Source organism: Populus trichocarpa, chromosome 19 (assembly GCF_000002775.5).
Source record: "Populus trichocarpa isolate Nisqually-1 chromosome 19, P.trichocarpa_v4.1, whole genome shotgun sequence".
Lineage (NCBI taxonomy): Eukaryota > Viridiplantae > Streptophyta > Magnoliopsida > Malpighiales > Salicaceae > Populus > Populus trichocarpa.
Window position 1 is genome coordinate 6,581,024 of NC_037303.2, and position 22,554 is coordinate 6,603,577.

A 22,554-nucleotide genomic window follows, 5' to 3' on the forward strand; every position below is an offset into this window, starting at 1 on the left:
AGGATTGTGGCTAATAGAGGAATATCATTTGAATGAAGACACTTTGTATGAACCACTTTGTACTATGTCTACTTTTAGAACTTTCATAATGTGTACGAAATTTAATCAATCAATGGAATTGGGTAAAACCTCTTTGTGAGTATCAGATTTCGGATGTTACCTGTATTTGGCAAAGGAAGTCATGGATTAGCTCTTTAAATCCATATACATGCATTTGCATTCATGTTTATACATTCATTCATTATAACACACATGCATACGCCAGGTCAAAATATAGGTCCCCAAAGAACTTACCACACCCGACTTCGAGCAAGGAACATGGAAGATGAAGCACGTGCTTACCGTGAGGCTCATTTCCAAGAAGAGTTTAAAGGACAGTGTGTCTCGCCTCACCGGCTTACTCGAGCAAGTACTAAGGAATACCTCGGGTGAAGGTCCTTCAACTAGGCCTGCTCCTCTCCCAACAAACCAACCTGAAGAGGTAATGGGAGAACATGCGCAGGAACCCCAACACAATCCAGTTTTCATGCAGTCGCCAACACCCGTACCACCTGTACCAACACCAGTACCAATTGTCATGGATGCATTCGTTAATGAGTCCCACAAAACTAAGCCATCTGAGGATGTTGATCAAGACAAGATGGCAGCACTAGAGGCCAGGATTAGGGCCATTGAGGGAATAGACTTATATGACCCTGTGCGAGCTGTAGAAATGTGTCTAGTCCCTAATATGGTGGTACCAAAGAAATTTCGAGTTCCGGAATTTATCAAATACACCGGCACTCAATGCCCTGTTACCCATCTTAAATCTTATTGCAACAAAATGGCAGAAGTAGTTCACGATGAAAAACTACTAATGCATTTCTTCCAAGACAGCTTGAGTGGAGCGGCATTGAGTTGGTATATGAGGTTAGATAATACCAGGATCCATACATGGAAGGACCTCGTGGATGCTTTCATCAAGCAATATAAATACAACATGGATATTGCTCCTGACAGAACCAGTTTGTCTAACTTGGAGAAAGGAGATAAAGAAAGCATAAGAGAGTATGCTCAAAGATGGAGAGATTTGGCAGCACAAGTCCACCCCCGTCTCTTGGAAAAGGAAATGGTTGCTCTGTTTGCTAACACACTAAAAGCGCCATACTATGAACACGTGATGGGTAGTTCGGCCCAACAATTCACGGATTCTGTGGCCGTGGCTGAACGAATAGAACAAGGAGTAAAGAGTGGAAGAATCTCTGCACCTGTGGAGAAAAGAGGTTTCGGAGTGAAGAAGAGAGAGATCGACCATGTCGAAAGTAGTTACAGAAGCAAGAAAGGCCCTTTCCAAACATATAACCCTCAATCCTCTTCACCCCAAGTTGCCAACACCAACTTCAACTTTCCAAGTCCAGCCAGAAAACTTGAACCCCAAAGCCACCAAGTAAAAAACCAAGCTGAAAGTTTCCCCAAAAGAAACTACCGAAGAACCTCAGAACAATTGCCTCCATTACCGTTACCCCTAAATGAGATGTACCAAAAGCTGCTAAGTATTGGGCAAGTAGTCCCTGTGCCTTTGATACCCCTCCAACCAACTTACCCCAGCTGGTATAAGCCAGATCTCACTTGCGAATACCATGCCGGTATAGCTGGACACAGCATCCATACTTGCAATGCCTTCAGGAGAAAACTTCTGCAACTGATCAAAGCAGGATGGATAGCATTTGAAGATGCCCCTAATGTCAATGCAAACCCTCTACCCAATCATGCTTCGGGTAGTGGGTCTGTAAACGTGTTAGAAGAGGAACACTCAAAAATCTTAAAGGTATCAATGGATAGGATCTACCAAATGATGGTAGATGCAAGGTATGAAGAGGGTAGCGAGAAATGTTGTGAACTTCATAATGAAAAAGGCCACGTGAACAGCCATTGCGAGGGCTCTCATAAAAAAGTGATGCAAATGATGAGTCGAGGGATGCTGCGAATTGAGAAAGCAACAAATGAAGAGGTGTTCATGATGGAGGCACCAAAGAAAGAGGTGTGTCGAGTGCAATTCACTACCGGAAAGCCACCTAGATTGGTCTTGTCCAAACCAGTAGTGGAACATAAAGGGAACTATAGTGCTTTACCTCACGACTATGGGTACTCTTTCAAAAGCACTCCACAACCGCCTATCTTTCAAGCAGAAATTGGGGGTTTGACCCGTAGTGGCAGATGTTTCACCCCAGAAGAGTTGGAAAAACAAAGAAAAGCTAAGGGAAAAGAAGGGGCTGATGTAACTGAAGAAATAAACAAACCCATCACGGAAGAGGAAACCAACGAATTCCTAAAGCTGATGAAACACAGTGAATATAGTGTTGTTGAACAGCTCAAGAAAACACCAGCCAGAATATCGTTATTTTCTCTGATTCTAAGCTTTGAGCCACATAGAAAGGCTTTACAAAAAGTACTGAATGAAGCATATGTTCCTCAAAACATCAATCAAGAAACCATGGAACATTTAGTAGGAAGAATCCAGGCCTCAAATTATATATACTTCACTGAAGATGAATTGAGTCCTGATGGTACTGGGCACAACAAGCCGTTATACATTACGGTGCGTTGCAAGGATATTCTGATCGGAAAGGTGCTCATTGACAATGGTTCTGCATTGAACGTCCTACCAATGCATATGTTGAAAGAAATGCCTGTCGATGAGTCACACATGAAGCCTAGCACCTTGATGGCGAGAGCATATGATGGTTCGCCAAGGCCGATCATTGGGACCCTAGAAATAGAGCTATATGTGGGGCCACAAATGTTCTTGATAACATTACAAGTAATGGACATTCATCCATCTTACAGCATACTATTAGGAAGGCCATGGATTCATGCAGCTGGAGCAGTGGCTTCTTCATTGCACCAATGCTTGAAGTATATCATGAACGGAATGCTTATAACTGTCAAAGCCGAAGAGACAGTTTCCATGATAAGAAATGTGGCCATACCTTTTATTGAAGCAGAAGATTGTAGAGATGGGAATATTCATGCTTTTGAAATTGTGAATGCAGAATGGGTTCCTGAAGGCACAGTGCTGAGAAAGCCTAAAATCCCAGAAACGGCGAAGATGGCTGCCAAATGCTTTTTAAAGCATGAGGCTCCTTTTCAATGTAATCCTGAGACCAGAATGCCTAGCCTGATCAAGCCAAACTGTGCAAATCAAAGATTTGGGCTTGGATATAAGCCCAAGAAAGACAATTACAAGCGGTTCACTCAGGTTAAAAGAGAAGCAAGAATGGCGAGGATTGAAGGAAGAGAGCCAGAAGAAGAGGGACTTGTCATCCCACCACTCCGAGTGTCTTTCCCAAAGGCTGCAGAAGTGATTAGATCTGGCATAGTGGATCTTCACATCAATACCTTGGAGAGCCAAGAAGAAAAACGAATAGAGGAAGCGGATCTGGAGATAAAGGATGAGGTTTTGCCACAACTCTCCATTCACACCATTGATCAACCTCCTGCCAGATTTTTCGTGCGAAGATTGGCTGAAGGAGAGGTGTACCAGAACTGGAAGATGGAGCCTGCTCCTATTGTGTTTAAAAAGTAATTGTTCTTGTTTGATAATGCTCGGACTTGTTTGCCTTGTTTTGACTTGTGCTGATCTTGCCGGTATTTTTAGCTCATGATACCGCAAGAATTCTCTATGTTAACCAAGCACTTTTGTTTTAATGAGATCATGCATTTTCTTGTGTCCAATCGCGTGCTTGCATTTTTTTTATCTTTTCACAAATCACTCTTACACGAGCACGCCTTACACTTTCAGGAATTCTGAAAGTTCCATCGATCCGCAAAATCATTGCACTAAGAATAATTGGCCAAACTTTGATAATATGATTGCAATGGATGATGAAGAATGGGAAGAGGAAGATCTAAAAGAGTTTACTAGGCTGGTAGAAATTTCAGAAAAAGCCTGGGAACCGGCCAGTGAGAAACTAGAAGTCATTAACGTCGGAGATGAACAAGATAATAAGGAATTAAAGATTGGCACTCTTGTCACAACTGAAGAAAGAAATAGACTAATCTCTCTATTACACGAGTATGTAGATGTTTTTGCCTGGACTTATGCCGACATGCCTGGTCTAGATACTGACATAGTTGTACATAAGATTCCTTTAATCGAAGGGAGCAAGCCAATTAAGCAGAAAACCAGACGAATGCGCCCGGACATGTTACTCAAGGTAAAGTCCGAGATACGAAAACAGTGGGATGCAGGGTTTCTAGATGTAGTCCAATATCCACAATGGGTAGCTAATGTGGTCGTAGTCCCAAAAAAGGATGGGAAGATTCGGGTGTGTGTGGACTATAGAGATTTGAACAAGGCGAGCCCAAAAGATGATTTTCCTTTGCCCCATATAGACATTCTCGTTGATAATGCTGCAAGAAATGCTACATATTCTTTTATGGATGGATTCTCTGGTTATAATCAAATTAGAATGGCTGAAGAAGATAAAGAGAAGACCACTTTTGTCACACCATGGGGAACGTTTTGCTATAAAGTAATGCCATTCGGATTGAAGAATGCTGGAGCCACATATCAAAGAGCAATGGTCACCCTATTCCACGATTTGATGCACCAAGAAGTGGAAGTTTATGTGGATGACATACTTGCAAAATCAAAGAAAAAGGAAGATCATGTGCAAGTGTTAAGAAGACTATTTGAAAGGCTTCGAAAATTCCATCTAAAGTTGAACCCTGCAAAATGCTCATTTGGGGTGAAGACAGGAAAATTATTAGGCTTCATTGTGAGTGGTCGAGGAATAGAAGTTGATCCTGATAAAGCTAAAGCTATCCAGGAGATGCCTGCTCCTAGAACAGAAAAGGAAGTACGAAGTTTTCTCGGGCGCCTGAATTACATAGCTCGATTTATATCCCAGTTGACGGTGACTTGTGAACCAATCTTTCGTTTGCTCGAAAAGAAAAATCCTGGAGTATGGGATGACGATTGTCAAGAAGCCTTTGATAAAATAAAGAGGTACTTGCAAAACCCACCATTACTAGTACCGCCAACACCGGGGAGGCCTTTGATCCTGTACTTGACAGTAACAGAAACAGCTATGGGCTGCGTGTTGGGACAACATGATGAGTCAGGAAGGAAAGAGCAAGCTATCTACTACTTGAGTAAAAAATTCAATGACTGTGAGTCGAGATATACAACAATTGAGAGGTTGTGTTGTGCCTTGGTTTGGAGTGCAAAAAGACTCCGGCAGTATATGCTATACTACACAACCTGGTTGATTTCAAAATTAGATCCGCTCAAGTATATTTGTGAAAAGCCTTATCTGTCAAGTAGAATAGCAAGGTGGCAAGTGTTGTTGGCAGAATATGACATTGTCTTTATGACAAGAAAAGTTGTAAAAGGAAGCATAATTGCCGATCATCTTGCAGATCATGCCATGGAAAACTACGAGCCGCTAAACTTTGACCTCCCAGATGAAGACGTGATAGTAGTCGAAGATGAAAGTGGGGAAAACGATCAGTGGACCCTCTACTTTGATGGGGCAGTAAATGTATCGGGGAATGGAGCTGGAGCTGTAGTGATTTCCCCAGAAAATAAGCAGTATCCCGTTTCAACAAGGTTACTGTTTGAATGTACCAATAACACTGCCGAGTACGAAGCCTGCATCATTGGCCTGGAGGCTGCTCTAGAACTTAAGGCCAATAAGCTCGAGGTCTTTGGGGATTCCTTACTAATCATCTACCAAGTCAAAGGTGAGTGGCAAACCAAGGATGAGAAGTTGAAGTTGTATCAAAGTTATCTCTTGAAGTTAGCCGATGAATTTGAAGAAATCAAATTCACCCATGTAAGCAGAGATAAGAATCAGTTTGCTGATGCCTTAGCAACCTTAGCTTCGATGACACAAGTTGATGCTAAAAGCAGGATACAACCAATAAATATCGAGGCCAGAAGCTTTCAAGCTCATTGTTACTTCATTGAAGAATCTCCAGATGGGAAACCATGGTACAATGATATCAAAGAGTTTCTCCAGCATCGAGAATATCCTGAAGGGATTTCCAAAACAGATGAAAAGACTTTAAGAAGAATGACTATGGGTTTTTACTTGGATGGGGAAATCTTATATAAAAGGTCATTTGATGGGACTCTGCTCAGATGTTTGAATGAAAATGAGATTGAACAAGCATTAAAAGAAGTCCATGAGGGGATCTGTGCTACACATGCTAATGGGCATACAATGGCGAAACAAATTCAAAGGGCTGGATACTTCTGGTTGACCATGGAGAGAGATTGTGTAGACTATATGAGAAAATGCCATAAGTGTCAAATATATGGCGACAAGATAAGCGCGCCTCCGGCACCTCTGTTCAATATGATCTCGCCTTGGCCTTTTGATATGTGGGGTTTGGATGTTATAGGGCCAATCAACCCCAAAGCGAGCAATGGGCATAGATTCATTTTGGTGGCCATCGACTACTTCACCAAATGGGTAGAAGCCAGCTCTTATGCCCATGTAACACAGAAAGTAGTCAAGAGATTTATTGAAAGGGATTTGGTCTGTCGTTATGGTCTGCCGGCAAGATTGGTAACCGACAACGCCCAGAACTTTAATGGGAAGCTGATTGACGAATTGTGCACCAAATGGAAGATTAAGCACCTCAACTCTTCCCCTTATAGACCAAAGATGAATGGGGCAGTCGAAGCAGCTAACAAGAATCTCAAGAAGATTATCCAGAAAATGGTGATCACCTACAAGGATTGGCACGAGATGCTCCCATACACACTTCATGCATACCGTACCACGGTTAGAACTTCTACAAATGCCACCCCATACTCTTTAGTATATGGAATGGAGGCGGTTGTGCCCTTGGAAATAGAAATCCCATCACTGCGGATCCTGAAGGATGCAGAACTGGACGAATCAGAATGGGCAAGGTCAAGATTTGAGCAGCTAAACTTGATCGATGAGAGAAGACTAGCAGCTATTTGCCATCACCAGTTATACCAAAGCAGGATAGCCAAAGCTTACAACAAGAAAGTCAAACCAAGGGTGTTCGAGGAAGGAGATTTGGTGTTAAGGAAGATCTCACTAGCGTCAGGAGAAGATCAAAGTAAGTGGGCACCAAACTACGAAGGGCCATATGTGGTGAAAAAGGCCTTTTCTGGAGGGGCTTTAATTCTGACTAATATGGATGGAAGGGATCTACCAAGGCCTGTAAACTCAGATGTTGTAAAGAAGTACTATGCCTGATGTACTTACCTATATCAATCAATAAAATTGAAGTTTGGCCAAGATTTCTTTAGTGTGTCCCCCCTAAAAAATTATGCATGATCTCATGTTTCGATAAAGATTTTTGGGAATTCAAAGTCTTAGTACAAGACTAAAATCAAAGAGATGTTTGTTCTAACAAACAAGTTCTGAAAATTCAAGTGATATCCTAACACTCATAAAAAACCTGAAAGACAACCCAAACACCATGGAATAACTTCAAAGCTGAGTTCTGACTGCATGAATAATGAGAAATCATTTTGCATATTCGCATGTGAGAAAGCAAAGCTTGTCGATTCTAACTGCATGCGTTTGAAATGAAGAAAGGCCATCTTTGATAACTCTTTCACAAATTCTAAAAAAATCCCTTGCAGTCCCCTTTTGAGCCTGGTAGTGTTTTTTTGGAAATAACCTTGACTAGGATCACACCCTACACTAGGGGGCCAAGTGCCAAAAATCCTTAATGATTGAAAGTGCCCAAATAACTCTTGGGGGCATGAAAAAGTCATCAATGATTGAAAGTGCCCAAATAATACTGGGGGGCATAAAAGAAAATTCTCAATCACCGAAGGGGCCCATACAAAGCTGGGGGGCATGAAAAAAAATCCAAATGATCCAAATATTTTGAGCAAAAAAAAAAGCCAATGCAATGATGCTCAAAATCAAATGAAGAAAACAAAAGGAAAGAGCCCAAGCCTAACACTGGGGGGCACCGTGGACCATTTTACAAATCAAATCCAAGGTCCACAAATGTATGAACAAAAGAATTTGGGATATAAGCACTAGTGATCCTTAGTCTCAAAGTCCCTTAAAACACCTTTTGAGCCTAAATATCATTTCTCTTCATAGCCAAGAGCCCAAGCCTACATTACGTGCCTAATCAAGCCCTTTCTAATCAAAGGCAAGCAATCTGGATCGGTAGGCAATGCTTTCTCATGCGAAACAAAATCATTATTCATGCAAATAAAATGAATGCTTTGAAGAACGGTTCTCATTAACCCTCAAATTGAAATTTAAACCTTTTGTGACCAACCCGATGTCACTTCGTGTTCTTCACATTTTCACCAAAATCGAAACAAAAGTTTTCATCACATCTGAAAAAAACTCTCCATAGGAATCACTTGAATTTCTTCAGAATAAGTTTGCTTTGAATCGATGTCAAAATGATTTCTGTGTCTGGAATAGCTTTGAAATTCCAAAAACTCTGCAAGAAAACAACTCCTTGTCAAAGACCAAACCTTCCTTCACCTAGCCTCATCCTCAAACCTGATATGAATACTTGGGGGCATGATCAAGCTGGAGAGCAATTCACCAAAACACATAGGGTTGGCTCCATGATTCCCCTTCTAAGAAAATAGGAAATGTTGGGTTAAGCTGGAAATCTCTTCAGATAAAGGTTCGAGGGATAAGATGTATGTTGATGTCATATCCTGCCCGAGGGTCAAGATCACAAGATGTGACTCGAGTAAGCAAGAGCGAAAAGAGACATCAAAGCTTACTATCAGACACTCCAACTCTTGAGAAGAGAAAGGCACCATGAAGAAGAGGGGACCTATATTTCTCAGGTAAGTATACATGCATATTGATCACGATGCATCCTCGACGTATCGGTGTCTTACCATCACCTCCTTTTTGAGCGGGCATTAAGCCCCATCATTCAGATATTATGCTTTCTAGCCCTATCTTCTTCCTTTTTAGTGTGCCTTAGAGCCATCAACCACCTTAGGTAGTGTGTTTTCCGACCCTGCCTCCTTCTTTAGTGCGCCTTAGAGCCATCAACCACCTTAGGTAGTGTGTTTTCCGACCCTGCCTCCTTCTTTAGTGCGCCTTAGAGCCATCAACCACCTTAGGTAGTGTTGTTTTCTAACCTTGCCTCCTCTTTTGAATGTGCCTTCGAGCCCTCACCTCTTAGGTAGTGCGTTGTCCAACCCTGCCTCTTTTTAAGAGCTCCTTCGAGTCCTAACCTTTTAGGTAGTGTGTCTTTCTAACCCTACCTCCTTTCGAGTGCGCTTTCTAACCCTCAAGAGGATTCATCATTCCTCAACAAGATGAGTCAATCATATCTCATCCTTGTTTTTCTTCTTTACAATGCTTACTATCTAAAGTCTCTTACGAGACTTTCTACCATAAGCATTGTAAAGAGGGGGGCAACTGTCATAACCCAATTCTGGGTTATTCCCCAAAATTCACTTTTTTTTTAAATAAAAACAAAAAAAATAAAATAAAAGCTGGCAATGTGGAGAAAGTTGATCAAGAAAAATAGGCAAAATAGGCAAAAATCAATCTGCAATTTTCAGAGGAAATTCAAGGCCTTTTGGCGCCCCATTGTGCCCAAAATCGGAGAAAAAATGCAAATTCAAGGTCAAATTAAATGATTATTGGACAAATTTGCATAAAAATTAAGTCCAATAACATAATTAAATTTTTAATAGGCCAATTTGATTTAATCATGGGTCAAATTAAATTTTAGTTATGTTTAAGAATTAATTTAGGTCCAAATGAAGGATTTAATTAAGTGCAAGTACTTAATTATACTTTAAATGGGTCAAATTAATTTTATTTGGGGCTTAATTGGTGAAAAATTAAGTTTGGGAGCCTAATTTGGGCTTAATGGAGAAGATTGGAATTTTAAGAGACCAAATTTAATTTTTACCAAGTTAATTGATTGAAATCAGGGGTCAAATTGCAAGAAAATTGAAGTTTTGGGGCCAATTAGGGGTTAAATTGACAAAATCCAAAGCCAAGGGCCAATCTGCAAAAGGCGCCAAACTATAGGGGTCTAATTGACAAAAGCCGGGGGTCAAATTGAAGAAATTGAAAGCTGGAGGACTCAATTGAAAATCGGCAGAAATCCCTAGCTTTTGATCCAAAACGGCGCCGTTTTTGGTGTTTAAGAAAAACAAAGAGGGGGAAGGGACCAGGCGACGCGTCGCCTAGTCACTGTTCATCTTCTTCCCCACAAAACTGACCGAGTAGCAGCTTTCCAGGCGCATTTTCTACCTCGTTTGGCCTCCAAATCCGACAACGCATGCACCAAAATGTCCACCTGAAACCCCTTTATCCTTGAGAATAGTCCGGTCGGGTAGAAAAACTTTGAAACGGCTTCGTTTATTGGCCCAAAGTGGCCACCTCGTTCAGTCTGCAGCCTCGGATTGCCAAATTTGGCAATTCGAGGTGCACACTTTGAACCAACGGATTGGATTCCTCAAGTCGAATCAAGGGCTGAGGCTTTTTCCTGTTGAAGACAAGATTACCCTCTTTCCAGCCCTATAAATAGGAGCCAATTTCATGCTCAGGAAAAGGAGAAAATTGAGCTCAAAATTGGCAAAAAATCAGCTTTTCCTGCCCGGTTTTCTTGCAACCAGCCTTCTCTTTCCTTTTTCTCTCCGCCGTGGCCTCCAGCCGCCACCACTGATCTCGTCACCGTCCTTCCCACGAAACACCACATCCCATCCATCACCCAGCAACCTCACCACAGTCACAGTACCTCTCTCTCTACCTCTCTTCTCTGCAAAACTTTTTTTTTTCCTCTCCACCACCGCAACTCCAGCAGCAGAAGTAGCGGCAACCACCCTCTCCAGCGGCTTTCACTCCTACCAGCAGCAGCCAGAGTAGCATCTCCTTCCTCAGTCACACCAACAGCTCCAGCCGTGAGCTTTCCTTCTCCTCTGCAGGAATCTGCACCTTCTTCTTCCAGCCGTGAACAGTGCAAGCCGCCGGCTTCACCACCTTCAGTTACACCGTGCACCACCAGCTAGGCCGCCGACTCTCTCCACGCCAGGTAACTCGCCCCTCCCCTGATACGCCTTCCTTTTCCTTTCACCGTGGCTGCATGCAGAATTCGTTTATGCATGCAGCGGCTAATTAATTAACCACTTGCTTGGGCCGGGCCGGTTCTGGCCCAGGCCAAGGGGTCGGGCCGGTTCTGGCCCGGCCCGGAAAAAAGAGAGAAGGACCTGTTGGGCCGAGACCGGCCCAACCCAAGGGTCCTGGACCGGACCAACTATTTGGGTCGGACCGGCCCACAGATTTAATAAATTTAATTAATTATTATGTATTAAAAAAATTCAAAAAAAAAATTCAAAAAAATTTCAAAAATCATTTCAAAATATTTGTGATTTTCTTAAATATTTTCCTACCAAGTTTGCTTAATATTGGGTTGTATACTTACATGATAAGATACAAGTCCGGTATTAAAATGCCCGGTTTTCTCTGAAATATTAAAAAAAAAAAAAATTTATTGCATACGGCCAAGTCCTAAAGAATTTTCCAAGCATGTTTTCTTTTTAAAATAAAAAAATTGCATCTTTCTCACGTTTTAAAAATCCAAAAAAATGGGTATCATAACTAGTTTATGATCATCTGTTAGGGTTTGGCCAAAATGTCAAAAACTTTTATTTCAACTTTTTTTTCTAGGATTCGGATGTAGACTTTAATATTTGTGGGGTGTAAAATTACACGATAAAGTACACTCTCGGGTATTAAAGATACAAGGTGTAAATAAAAGCAATTTTAAAATTCAGACTTTAGAATGGTTAGGATTTAACCCAATGAGGTAGAGACTCCCTCATGAAGGGAGATCTGCCTTGAACCTTAGAAAAGACCAACGAATAGAACCTCGACCTAGAAAGAATAATCAAATAACAATGCAGCTTACCTTAGGTAGGGTGCACTGGGGGTGATGCGTCTTCCCCTTGCACAACCAGTCCCTTACTCAGACTCTCGCAGACCATAGGTTCCTAGTGACCATAATACTAGGTGGCGACTCCAAAGAACCAAGCAAAACCACAAATAATAAAAAATCGCCAGTCGATGCCGCGTAAATTTTTTGACGTGCGACAGATTGAATTTGAGAGATTTAAACACATAAGCCCTAAACACGTGAGTGTTGGAGTGTATATCAATGAGAGGACCTATCACTTTGGCATGGCATAGATTTCATTTAAATCTCGACGATTAATTGAATTTTGAAGTTTGCATGTAAATAAATTCATGAAAATTTATACTCTTTATCCTTCTTAATTGTGTTCTTGTTTATAATGCATATATTCTTAGATATTGATGGGAGATTAGAAGATTAGTCATAGTGATTTCATTTAATTTAACTTCAATTTGATTTTACCTATCCTTTCTCGAGGACGAGCAAGAGCTAAGTGTGGGGGTATTTGATGCAACCATATTATTTGATAGTTTCACCCACATTTAACTAGTGTTTTGCCTATGTTTTATATATAAAATGCCTTGATATTCTTTGTTTTATGTTTTGAAGGCACTTTTGGATGAAAGATGCAAAAAGGAGTAAATTGGAGATAATTGACAGATTTGACCTTCAGTCGATGTTTTGTGCAGAGCGTGAGCTCTAGAGATTGAAATGAAGTGATTCCAGTGGCGTTAAAAAGCTAACATCCATACCTTTCTGGAAATCTAAGGCAAGAAAATAAAATAAGGAAGAGCATGGAAATAGCAGCCTTCAAAGTCAAATCTCGCAATCTGCCAGTGTTGACCTTCGGCCATTCCAACTTGAATATCTGGAGCTACAAAAGTCCAATTGATGCAAACTGAATTTTTTTGGATTCATGTCTCAAAGTTCTATAAACGCTCCAAATTTCAGCCAAAACCGATTTCATATGAGGGAGATATGATTTTTCAAAGATGACAACTAAATTCTGCCAGCAAAAAGGTTTCGTGAAGAAACGAGTCCAAATTACGTTCCGAAGCATCTAAACCGACATCCAAGTTTTTATATCAGCAATTTAGCTCCTCTAAGTCAGAGCTTGAAGATTTCATGCAAGGCTATTTCTCCTTTTAGGAAAAATAGTTATTGAAGTACTTAAATGTAAACTGCCAACTCAAGGAAGGACTATTTTGTAAAATAGAGACTAGGGTTTCTTGGCATATAAAAAGAAAGAGAGAAGGAGGCAGCAGCTAGCAGAAAAAGAGGGAGAGCAGAAGGAGGCAGCAGCCAGCAGAGAATAAACACAAATTCTCTCCTCTACAAACCCAAAAATCATGCTCTTTTCATTCTTTAGAAGTAGTTGTTCAATAGTTATGCAAGGCTAAGCTCTTTTCTTGGTTGCAAGGACACAACAAACCTTCGGATTTCAAGAACAGTGAGATTTATTCTTCCTTTTATTTTCAGTTTATGTTATGAATGAGTATGATTGTTTTCCTATGCATATTTCCTATGATTGTTGTTGATGATTGCTAGAGCGGACTCTAAGTTATTGTTGTGAACAATCTATTGCTAAGTTTAATATCAAAACCGGAGTTGTGATATATGAACTTGTGAAGCAACTAAGCTTAATAATTGTGGCGGAACTACGTTATTGAACTTAGAGAGAACATTTGAACAAAGTGACACAAGCTGCGGACAGCTTGTATGTTAATCTTGATGAAATTATCTAGTTCTTAAAGCTACCATTAAATTGAATCATTAGTGCAGACACTTTGATTGTTTGTTGGTTAGGATTAGTTATACGGCGGATCCGTTAATTAATCAACGTTAAGAAAAGATAAAATTTCAGAACATAAACTGCAATTTTCGTTTCAAGGATCGGTTCTAATTTTCGTTGGTGGATGTGTGCTTGCGACCAAGGTTTGTTTTCTTGATAAGTTTCGGTTTTAATTGATTTTGTTTGCTAGTTTAATTGCTGCCATAGTTTAGATAATCACAAACCAAATCCCCCCAATTACATAACGTACAACATAAAAATCCGACTTGAAACTTCCTCGTGGGATCGACCCCTTGCTTGCTCTATACTATCTTGTGTTGTGTTTAAAGCTAGGGTAATTAATTTGTGCGACCGCGACATCGCAACAGACCTCGTAGATGCTTTCATCAAGCAATACAAATACAACATGGATATTGCTCCTGACAGAACCAGTCTGTCTAACCTGGAGAAAGGAGATAAATAAAGCAGAAGAGAGTATGCTCAAAGATGGAGAGATTTGGCAGCACAAGTACACCCCCCTCTCCTGGAAAAGGAAATGGTTGCTCTGTTTGCTTACACGCTAAAAGCGCCATACTATGAACACGTGATGGGTAGTTCGGCCCAACAATTCACGGATGCCGTGGCAGTAGCTGAACGAATAGAGCAAGGAGTAAAGAGTGGGAGAATCTCTGCACCCATGGAGAAAAAAAGGTTTCGGAGTGAAAAAGAGAGAGATTGATCATATTGAAAGTAGTTATAGAAGTAAGAAAGGCCATTTCCAAAGATATAACACTCAATCCTCTTCATCCCACATTGCCAACACCAATTTCAACTTCCCAATCCCAGCCAGAAAACTTGAACCCCAAGACCACCAAGTAAAAAACCAAGCCGAGAGTTTCCCCAAAAGGAACTACCAAAGAACCCAAGAACAATTGCCTCCATTGCCGTTACCCCTAAATGAAATGTACCAAAAGCTACTAAGTATCGGGCAAGTAGTCCCCATGCCTTTGACACCCCTACAACCACCTTACCCCAGTTGGTATAAGCCGGATCTCACTTGTGAATACCATGCCGGTATAGCTGGACACAACATCCATACCTGCAACGCCTTCAAGAGAAAACTTATGCAACTGATCAAAGCAGGATGGATAGCATTTGAAGATGCCCCTAATGTGAATGTGAACCCTCTACCCAATCATGCTTCAGGTAGTGGGTCTGTAAACATGTTGGAAGTGGAACACTTAAAAATCTTAAAGGTGTCAATGGATAGGATCTACCAAATGATGGTAGATGCAAGGTACAAAGAGGGTAGCGAGAAGTGCTGTGAACTTCATAATGTAAAAGGCCATGTGATCAGCCATTGCGAGGGCTTTCACAAAAAAGTGATGCAAATGATGAGTCGTGGGTTGCTACGAATTGAGAAAGCAACAAGTGGAGAGGTGTTCATGATGGAGGCACCAAATAAAGAGGTGTGTCGAGTACAATTCACTACCGGAAAGCCACCCAAATTGGTCCTATCCAAACCAGTAGTGGAACATAAAGGGAATTATATCGCTTTACCTCATGATTATGGGTATTCTTTCAAAAGCACTCAGCAACCGCCTATTTTTCAAGCAGAAATTGGGGGATTGACCCGTAGTGGCAAATGTTTCACTCCAGAAGAGCTGGAAAAACAAAGAAAAGCTAAGGGTAAAGAGGAGGTTGACGTGACTGAGGAAATAAACAAACCTGTCACGGAAGAGGAAACCAGCGAATTCTTAAAGCTGATGAAACACAGTGAATATAGTGTTGTTGAACAACTCAAGAAAACTCCAGCAAGAATATCATTATTTTCTCTTATTTTAAGCTCTGAGCCACACAGGAAGGCTCTACAAAAGGTATTGAATGAAGCATACGTTCCTCAAGACATCAATCAAGAAGCCATGGAACATTTAGTGGGAAGAATCCAGGCCTCGAATTATATATACTTCACTGAAGATGAATTGAGTCCTGATTGTATTGGGCACAATAAGCCACTATACATTACGGTGCGTTGCAAGGATATTCTGATCAGAAAGATACTCATCGATAATGGTTCTGCACTGAACGTCCTACCAATGCATATGCTGAAAGAAATGTCTGTCGATTTTTTATGTATGTTATTGAATTCTAAAATCAAAAAGATGAAAAATTTAATGTTTTAATCTGCATATGATCAAGTATTTTAGGGACAAATAAAATCATCTTGTATTTCCCGTGAAATGTAAGAACATGTTTCTATATATTTTTTTGGGATTTAATAACTGATTTATTAAAGCCTTAAGAATTTGACTAATATGTGGTTTGTTGACTTTAATTGCGATTAACTTTGATGTTGTGTTTTTGACAAAGAAAAATATAAAAAATGATTTTGTGTGTTGCATACGGCCAATACCCTAATATATTTTGAATTTTCTCTTTTAAAAAAAGAACAAATATTTGAAGTTTAAAAGAAAATGTGTTTTAGCATGGATTTCTTAAACACAAAAAATTATTTTCTTGCATTCTAGATTTTACAACATGTTTGTAAAACTCCAAAGGGTGTTGGCCAATATTCCAAAAAAATAAAAAATCTTATTTTGGAGGAATTCATCTATTATTCACCGTTAATGTTTGGATAAAGAAATTCCAAAGGGATGAATGTCTAAAATATTATTGGGAATAACTTATTATTATTCACTATTAATATTTGGATAAAGAAACCCTAAGTGGTAAATATCCAAAATAATTTTCTAGGAATAATAAGTCATCACACATCCTTGAAAGAAGCCTTGATTATAATCGAGGACATTTCAATTTTTTACTCCACGGTTTACGAGCCGTGAGAGTATGAAACACTAAGGTAAAAATAGGCTTTTGAAGCCCCCTGAATTTCCTTAGATTTTTGTTCCTCCTCCTTGCGATTTATGAGTCGCAAACTCTTGAAATACTAAGGGAAAAATGAGCTTTTAAAGCACATGGAATCTTCTTGGATTTCTATCTTAATAAATTTAGTTTCAATCAAACCTAGGAAAACTGATGGGATTAGAAAACACCAATACCATAGCAATTATAAGGCAAACTAAACACCAAGTAGCTTACCTTAGGTAGGGCGTACTAGGGGTGCTAATACCTTCCCTTTACACAACCAGTCCCTTACTTTAGAATCTCTGAAAGACCAGTTAAGATTCCTAGTGACCAAAATACTAGGTGGCGACTCCTTTATCCACTAATAAAAACAAAAACCCCGAAATCAATCGAGAGTCGCCGCGACGCTGCGCTCCACCGCGAGGGTGCGACAGTATCAACAAATCATGATACCCGAAATCACATCCAAAATGCAAACACTTCTTTCTTTTATGTTAAAAATCAACTTGAGATCCTACCCATGCAACGTAACACAAGTATAATGCTAGTTTTAAATGAATATATTGGTGTCAAACAGTCGCACGATTAAGTGGTGAAGGCTTTCTTCTCTATCCTGTATTTCCTTGCTTAATGCTTAAATTGGGTTATCATAAATTGAGTTTGGGGTAGTGTAACAACATCTACAGTACCGCTACTCTGATTTGTTTTCCAGCTAACAAGTGTTACATGAAGTCATGGAATCTCTTCAAAAATATATCTGTTCTAGATGCAATGTGCACTGTCAACCGTGGGGGACATTTACCTGTCTGTTGCCCATTTTAATAACCATAAATAAGAGGAAAAAAATAATGGTCCTATTTGTTTGGGAAAATACACCACAACCTAATAATCTTGGTAAATTAACATACTTGTCCTCTCTAATTGGAAAAATACACTAGTATTTCATGTGCACCGAATCTACACACAAGAGTTAGCCAAACAAACCACCATCAAACAGCCAACAAAAGTTTGTTATGTTGAAAACACTAAATACTCAAATATTTAGCCTCTCAAACTTTTATTCATTGATATTCAACACACTTTTCAATTTTTGAAGATGTTAGACCCTTATATTTATAAAATGATTATAATCTTTAACTATTTTTTTTAATCGAGGACTCCTACTTGGACAAAGAATTTCATCTAATATCTAATAATTCATTCCTTAACCTGATTTTCTAAAACACTCAGTTTAGCAATGAAAGAATCTCCTCTAACTAGGATTTTTATGTAGAAATAATGGTTTTACATCCAAGATAGGTTATGGATTTTAAGCTGAAAAAATAATAATCAATCTTATTGTATCATGCTTTAAAATCAAAGCAAAAAATTCTTTGTAATCAACACCGTAATTTTGCTTGTAACCTTTAGCTACTAAGTGTACTTTGTATTTATCAACTTCACCATTTGCCTTCAATGATCTTTTATCGTTTAGAGAATTTCTTCAACTTCTAAGTACTATTGGGATTCCAAGCACTGTTTTCTCAATGATATTAATTTTAGCATTCATATCCTCATGTTATTTTATTTTTTTAACGATATATTAAAAAATTATAGGATTAAAATATAAAAATAAAGTAAAATAAGTAAGTAGATTATATTAATCAATTCCAGTTACCTCATGATTTCTCATTCATGTAGAGCATTTTACTCCTTCATGAAAAAGTAGTTACTCATTCATGAAAAAGCACCTCTCAACTTCACCATTTTACTCATAATTACTCATTCATGAAAAAATAATTACTCATTCTTGAAAAAACATTTCTCAACTTTACCATTTTACGCATAATTACTCATTCATGAAAAAATAGTTTTTATTATTATAGTTTCATTATCTTATTGTTTATAAGTTTTCTTTTAAACATATAAGAGATAAACTTAATATTGAAAACAAAAAACAACAAATTGGGCCGAGATAGGTGACCCATTTAGGGAGATAAAGCATCCACCGCCTGCAACCGCATCGCAGGTGCATATTCCTCAACGAGGGTTAGGTTAGTAATTTGACTTTTGTCTAGCGGGTCTCTGTATAACGTCGTCATCTGTTTCTCAAGGTCAAGGCTGCCAAAAACTCCACCACAAAAAATAAAAATAAAAAAAATCAGAGATCAGATCTAAATTAATTAGCTAACAGAAAAGAAGAAAGCAATAATGGCGACTCTTGAGGTTCTTCAGATGGTTGAAGAAGGTCTCCTTTCATCTCCTCCAAAAGGTACTCTTATTCTCTTTACAATTTTTTATTTTATTTTCTGAAAAGTTTTTTCCGTTTTTGCTATTTTGTTAGAATCGTGATTTTCATTGAAAAAAATCATGGGCAGCTGAAAATGAAAAACCCCGAGATTTGTCCATCGAGAAGAAGATCGATTTCCTTGAGAGCTTGACTGGCAAAGTACGTCTCTTTGGGGTTTCTTTCCCCCAAATTTACTGCCTTTTTTATTAAATTATTCATCCCGTGTCAGTTGTATTAATGATAGTGTTCAAGAGGTGTTTTATTGCCTGCACTGAGATGGGTTTTCATTTTTTGAGTTTTTAACAAAAGATTGCTAATTGTTGCCAAGTTATGTTACTGTTAGTGATGTGCTTTATGGTAAACTGTTAATGCTAGAGGACGTGTATAGCTATCTTTGTATGACGACTTCAACTATTGCTTCTAATGTGATGCACTAGGATGGTGATCACTGTTTATATGGATTGATTAACTGAAATACTTAACAATTTGCTTGCATGTCTTGTGACTCATGCTATGAAAAGACTTGAAATTTTGGATCAAATGAGGATAAAAGGATAATTTTTAGTATTAAGGAAAAAAGAAACGTTTTTGGAGCCATAGGATTTTTGTAATACTTGGCTGTTCTGTGCTTTCAAGAGTTTTATTGGTTAAAGATTTCTTTTTCAGTTGCAGTTATGTACTTGTTGGAATATGAGTATCTCCTTTTGTTCCAACTGCTGGCTATTTTAATTTCTGGTTTATCAAAACAAGTTTTTTTCTCCTCAAATTTGGCTCAAGATTGTTTAAAATGCTGTTGCTAATCTGTGGTTCTCCAGGTTAGCAACCGTCGATCTCGGAGATGGTTAAATGATCGATTGCTGATGGAGCTTGTGCCTCGTTTAGATGCAGAAGAAATTAGAGGCTTGTTTGCTCCACCACCTTGGGGTATTATGACATGTTAAGGGGTTCTCCCCATTCAATAACATTATTATTGGTACAACAATCTAGAGCATAGATACCATGGTTATGCATTCATATAACCAGCAACATATCTTTCCCAGTTTAGATTTGGTTGTTCTCTCTTAAACTTAGTTGGGGATTGATGCAATTAAATTAAAGAAAAAAATCTAATTGACCATACTTGAATGCTGATGATAGTTAGAGCACAACTCAATGGCTAATGGCACTTTAGGGTAATATTGACCTCACAGAACCCCTATTTCCCATGATCAGTTAACAGTTTCTCTTTTTATGATATGACATTTGGCACTGATGCTGGGCTCTTTTGTACAGGTGATGATGTACCACTGTCACCATTTTGCATGACTAATATGGGAGAGTGGGACAAGTTTAGGAATATAGACATGGACAAGCAGGTTTCTTTGCTTATCTTGTTTATAAAATCACTTTTCATTGTCTCAAGTCCTCTTCTATTGAAGAGCATACTCAGTTTCAGTCATTTCTGCTTTTTAACATTATTATTATATCTGAAGATTTGAGCTGAAATATTAGCAGTAAACAGATCTGTGTCATTTTAAGGTTCAAACCAAGTGTTATATTCCTAGGTGTGATTCATTAGTGAGTAGACTATCTTTATTAGGCTCCAAAAGATTTCTTAGAGTCTCATCAAGTTCACTACATAATAAATTCATGAGCTGAATTTGCAAATTGGCCTTCCATTCTATAATTGAAATGTTGAGGATCTCTAGCCAGGATATTGAGTAGACGGTTGATGCATCATACTTGTCTCTATCTTTCGTAGCATGCATTCCCATCCATGTCACAATTGATTCGGTAGTGCATGGAGAATGACCTTTGGTCCCCCAAACTGGCTTACTCATGGCAACTTCTCGCATGTGAATGAGTTGGAAAACACATATTGCTGTCATAATGCTGTTCTGGTATGTGCAGTAGCTATATATTCTAATTTTAGCTTTCCATTGTCTGTGGTAGGCTAATATTATTGACAGACTAAATAGGAGGTCTGTCAAAAGGGAAGGTCGTGTTGATGCTGATAAGATGGCTGTCTTGAATGCATGGCATAGAATAGATTGCCGAACTAGAGATGCACTTCGTCGTAGCTTCCTTGTAGAACTTATTGAGAGCTATGAGGTATGTACATACCTTGTGATTGATTGAAATGATTAAGGACATTGGTGATTTACAGCATGAAATGTCAGTTATACTGCTGATTTTTTCCTCATCTAAACTGTGCATCTAGTGTATAGCTAGTGTGCCTGTACTAAGTTTTATCTGTAATATTAGAGAAATTATAATGTTTCAGGTTATCAGCTGCTATAAAATTAGACACCTCATCTATAGCTTGAGTTTTACGCCTTCGGTTTGCTGGCTTGGTGTGATTCATTTGTGTCAACTGAAATGTGTTTCTGATTATAGATGTGTATGCTTTGAAGGATTTAATGTTAGAATGAATTGCATCATTGCAAGCTTTTAACCCCAACTGTCTTCCTTTAATGTAATTGATAAATGTCATGATTGCTTGTTAAACAGCTGGATGGTCATGGTGACAAATGCTGCGTCTCTTATCAACTATTGTAATGCTGTTTATGTGTAGTCTTTTTCTTGTTTCGCTTCTTTCTTGAAGCTATCATGTCATTATTTTATATCTTGATGTTGCTGGTAGATGATTGATGCTTGTATGTCTCCTTAGCTGGTACAAGTCTTCTTTGTTGTTTAAAGCCAGATATCAACTTGTCATTTTCAGGCATGCATCCGGGTTTTCATTCAAGATGGTGGAGATGAAGTTCTATCATTACGGGTCCAAGATCCCTTTCATAGATTGTTGCTGCATGGCGTCTGTGAGGTAACCTTCATCATTTATTATGGGAAATTAAAGCCGTCTGTTTTCCAATTCGCTGAAGGAGTCCAAATGGTTTGCTTGCCTTATTGTTAATTGACACCAGATATGATTTGTATGGAAAACACATGGCATGCTTCACTTTTATATGTTTTCAATGCTTCCTGATGATTTTTACAGTTCTACAACTTGGCCTCAGTAACTAGTCAGGATTGAATTCTATTTGTACAGTTCTACAACTTGGCCTCAGTGACTGAGACAGAATCAAAGGATGCAGAGTCATTTAAGACGACAAAAATAAAGAAGAAGAAAATGGCTGTAGTTGAGCTCCCGAATATCACTCTTTCCAATTTTTTGAGAATGTCCAAGGAAGGTGTATGGTAGCTCCAATGGGATGGATCTCCAATTGATGTATGTAAATAAAGTTGGGATCCATGATGAAGCCTGACTTATGGATGCAATATTTTATTATGATGGGCCAGCCTGTTCATTTTGTATCATTGATAACATTTTAGGTTATATTTGTTGGCACAAATGTCAGTAAATCAAGGCTATTTAGCAAATCAGTTGGATATTTGGTTACTTCTGCACGTTGCTGATATCAAAATCCATAGCCCATGAATTATGGGTAGGTTTTCAATATTGGAAAGTAAGGTCTATCTGTGTTTATTAAAAACCCTTAAATCATGATCATTTGTTGGTGTATCATCTCTTAAAAGAAAAGGAAAAAGAACATTTTCGGAGGCCAAATTAGATTGAAGCATGTTCCTAACACATCCATATATTTACACGAGTATTATATTATTAAAAATATAAAAATATAAGATATTAATTATTGCAATGTGTTCAATAGTTTTTCGAGTTATTAATTCTCATAAATTGGAAAATATATTAAAATATTAACATTTTAACTATTATTTTAGAACGATTTTAATTTACTACTAACATGAT

At 38.7% G+C, this 22,554-nt stretch overlaps 3 protein-coding genes across 5 annotated transcripts; all 3 read left to right on the forward strand.

The window, feature by feature from the left end:
• The first annotated feature begins 325 nt into the window (after positions 1 to 325).
• On the forward strand, positions 326 to 7,223 carry LOC112325354 (uncharacterized). The gene is made up of 2 exons (XM_024591796.2): positions 326 to 3,561; positions 3,782 to 7,223. The coding sequence occupies exons 1-2, from the start codon at positions 326 to 328 to the stop codon at positions 7,221 to 7,223; spliced, it is 6,678 nt and encodes a 2,225-aa protein (XP_024447564.2).
• A 7,411-nt stretch (positions 7,224 to 14,634) lies between these two features.
• LOC112325355 (uncharacterized) lies at positions 14,635 to 15,889 on the forward strand. Its single transcript, XM_024591797.2, has 2 exons — positions 14,635 to 15,788; positions 15,880 to 15,889. The coding sequence occupies exons 1-2, from the start codon at positions 14,635 to 14,637 to the stop codon at positions 15,887 to 15,889; spliced, it is 1,164 nt and encodes a 387-aa protein (XP_024447565.2).
• Positions 15,890 to 18,619: 2,730 nt separating this feature from the next.
• On the forward strand, positions 18,620 to 22,166 carry LOC112325517 (uncharacterized). Of its 3 annotated transcripts, none has more exons than XM_024592181.2 (7): positions 18,620 to 18,788; positions 18,895 to 18,965; positions 19,622 to 19,730; positions 20,079 to 20,161; positions 20,739 to 20,897; positions 21,511 to 21,609; positions 21,784 to 22,166. In XM_024592181.2, exons 1-7 carry the CDS (start codon positions 18,728 to 18,730, stop codon positions 21,817 to 21,819), a joined length of 618 nt encoding a protein of 205 aa, XP_024447949.2. In that variant the 5' UTR covers positions 18,620 to 18,727; the 3' UTR covers positions 21,820 to 22,166. The 3 variants fall into 3 exon arrangements, with proteins under 3 accessions (XP_024447949.2, XP_024447948.2, XP_052305639.1); XM_024592180.2 differs by having other exon boundaries at positions 18,621 to 18,788; positions 21,835 to 22,166; XM_052449679.1 differs by having other exon boundaries at positions 18,636 to 18,788; positions 18,861 to 18,965; positions 21,835 to 22,166.
• The last annotated feature ends 388 nt before the right edge of the window (positions 22,167 to 22,554 follow it).

Excerpts from the sequence above, each read along its gene's own strand:
- LOC112325354 (XM_024591796.2), top strand. The coding sequence starts at position 326 with ATGAAGCACGTGCTTACCGTGAGGCTCATTTCCAAGAAGAGTTTAAAG. Across the intron at positions 3,562-3,781 it reads GCTCCTATTGTGTTTAAAAA|GAATTCTGAAAGTTCCATCG; the intron begins GTAATTGTTCTT and ends TTACACTTTCAG.
- LOC112325355 (XM_024591797.2), top strand. The coding sequence starts at position 14,635 with ATGTACCAAAAGCTACTAAGTATCGGGCAAGTAGTCCCCATGCCTTTG.
- LOC112325517 (XM_024592180.2), top strand. The coding sequence starts at position 18,728 with ATGGCGACTCTTGAGGTTCTTCAGATGGTTGAAGAAGGTCTCCTTTCA. Across the intron at positions 18,966-19,621 it reads TTGAGAGCTTGACTGGCAAA|GTTAGCAACCGTCGATCTCG; the intron begins GTACGTCTCTTT and ends GTGGTTCTCCAG. Across the intron at positions 20,898-21,510 it reads AACTTATTGAGAGCTATGAG|GCATGCATCCGGGTTTTCAT; the intron begins GTATGTACATAC and ends TGTCATTTTCAG.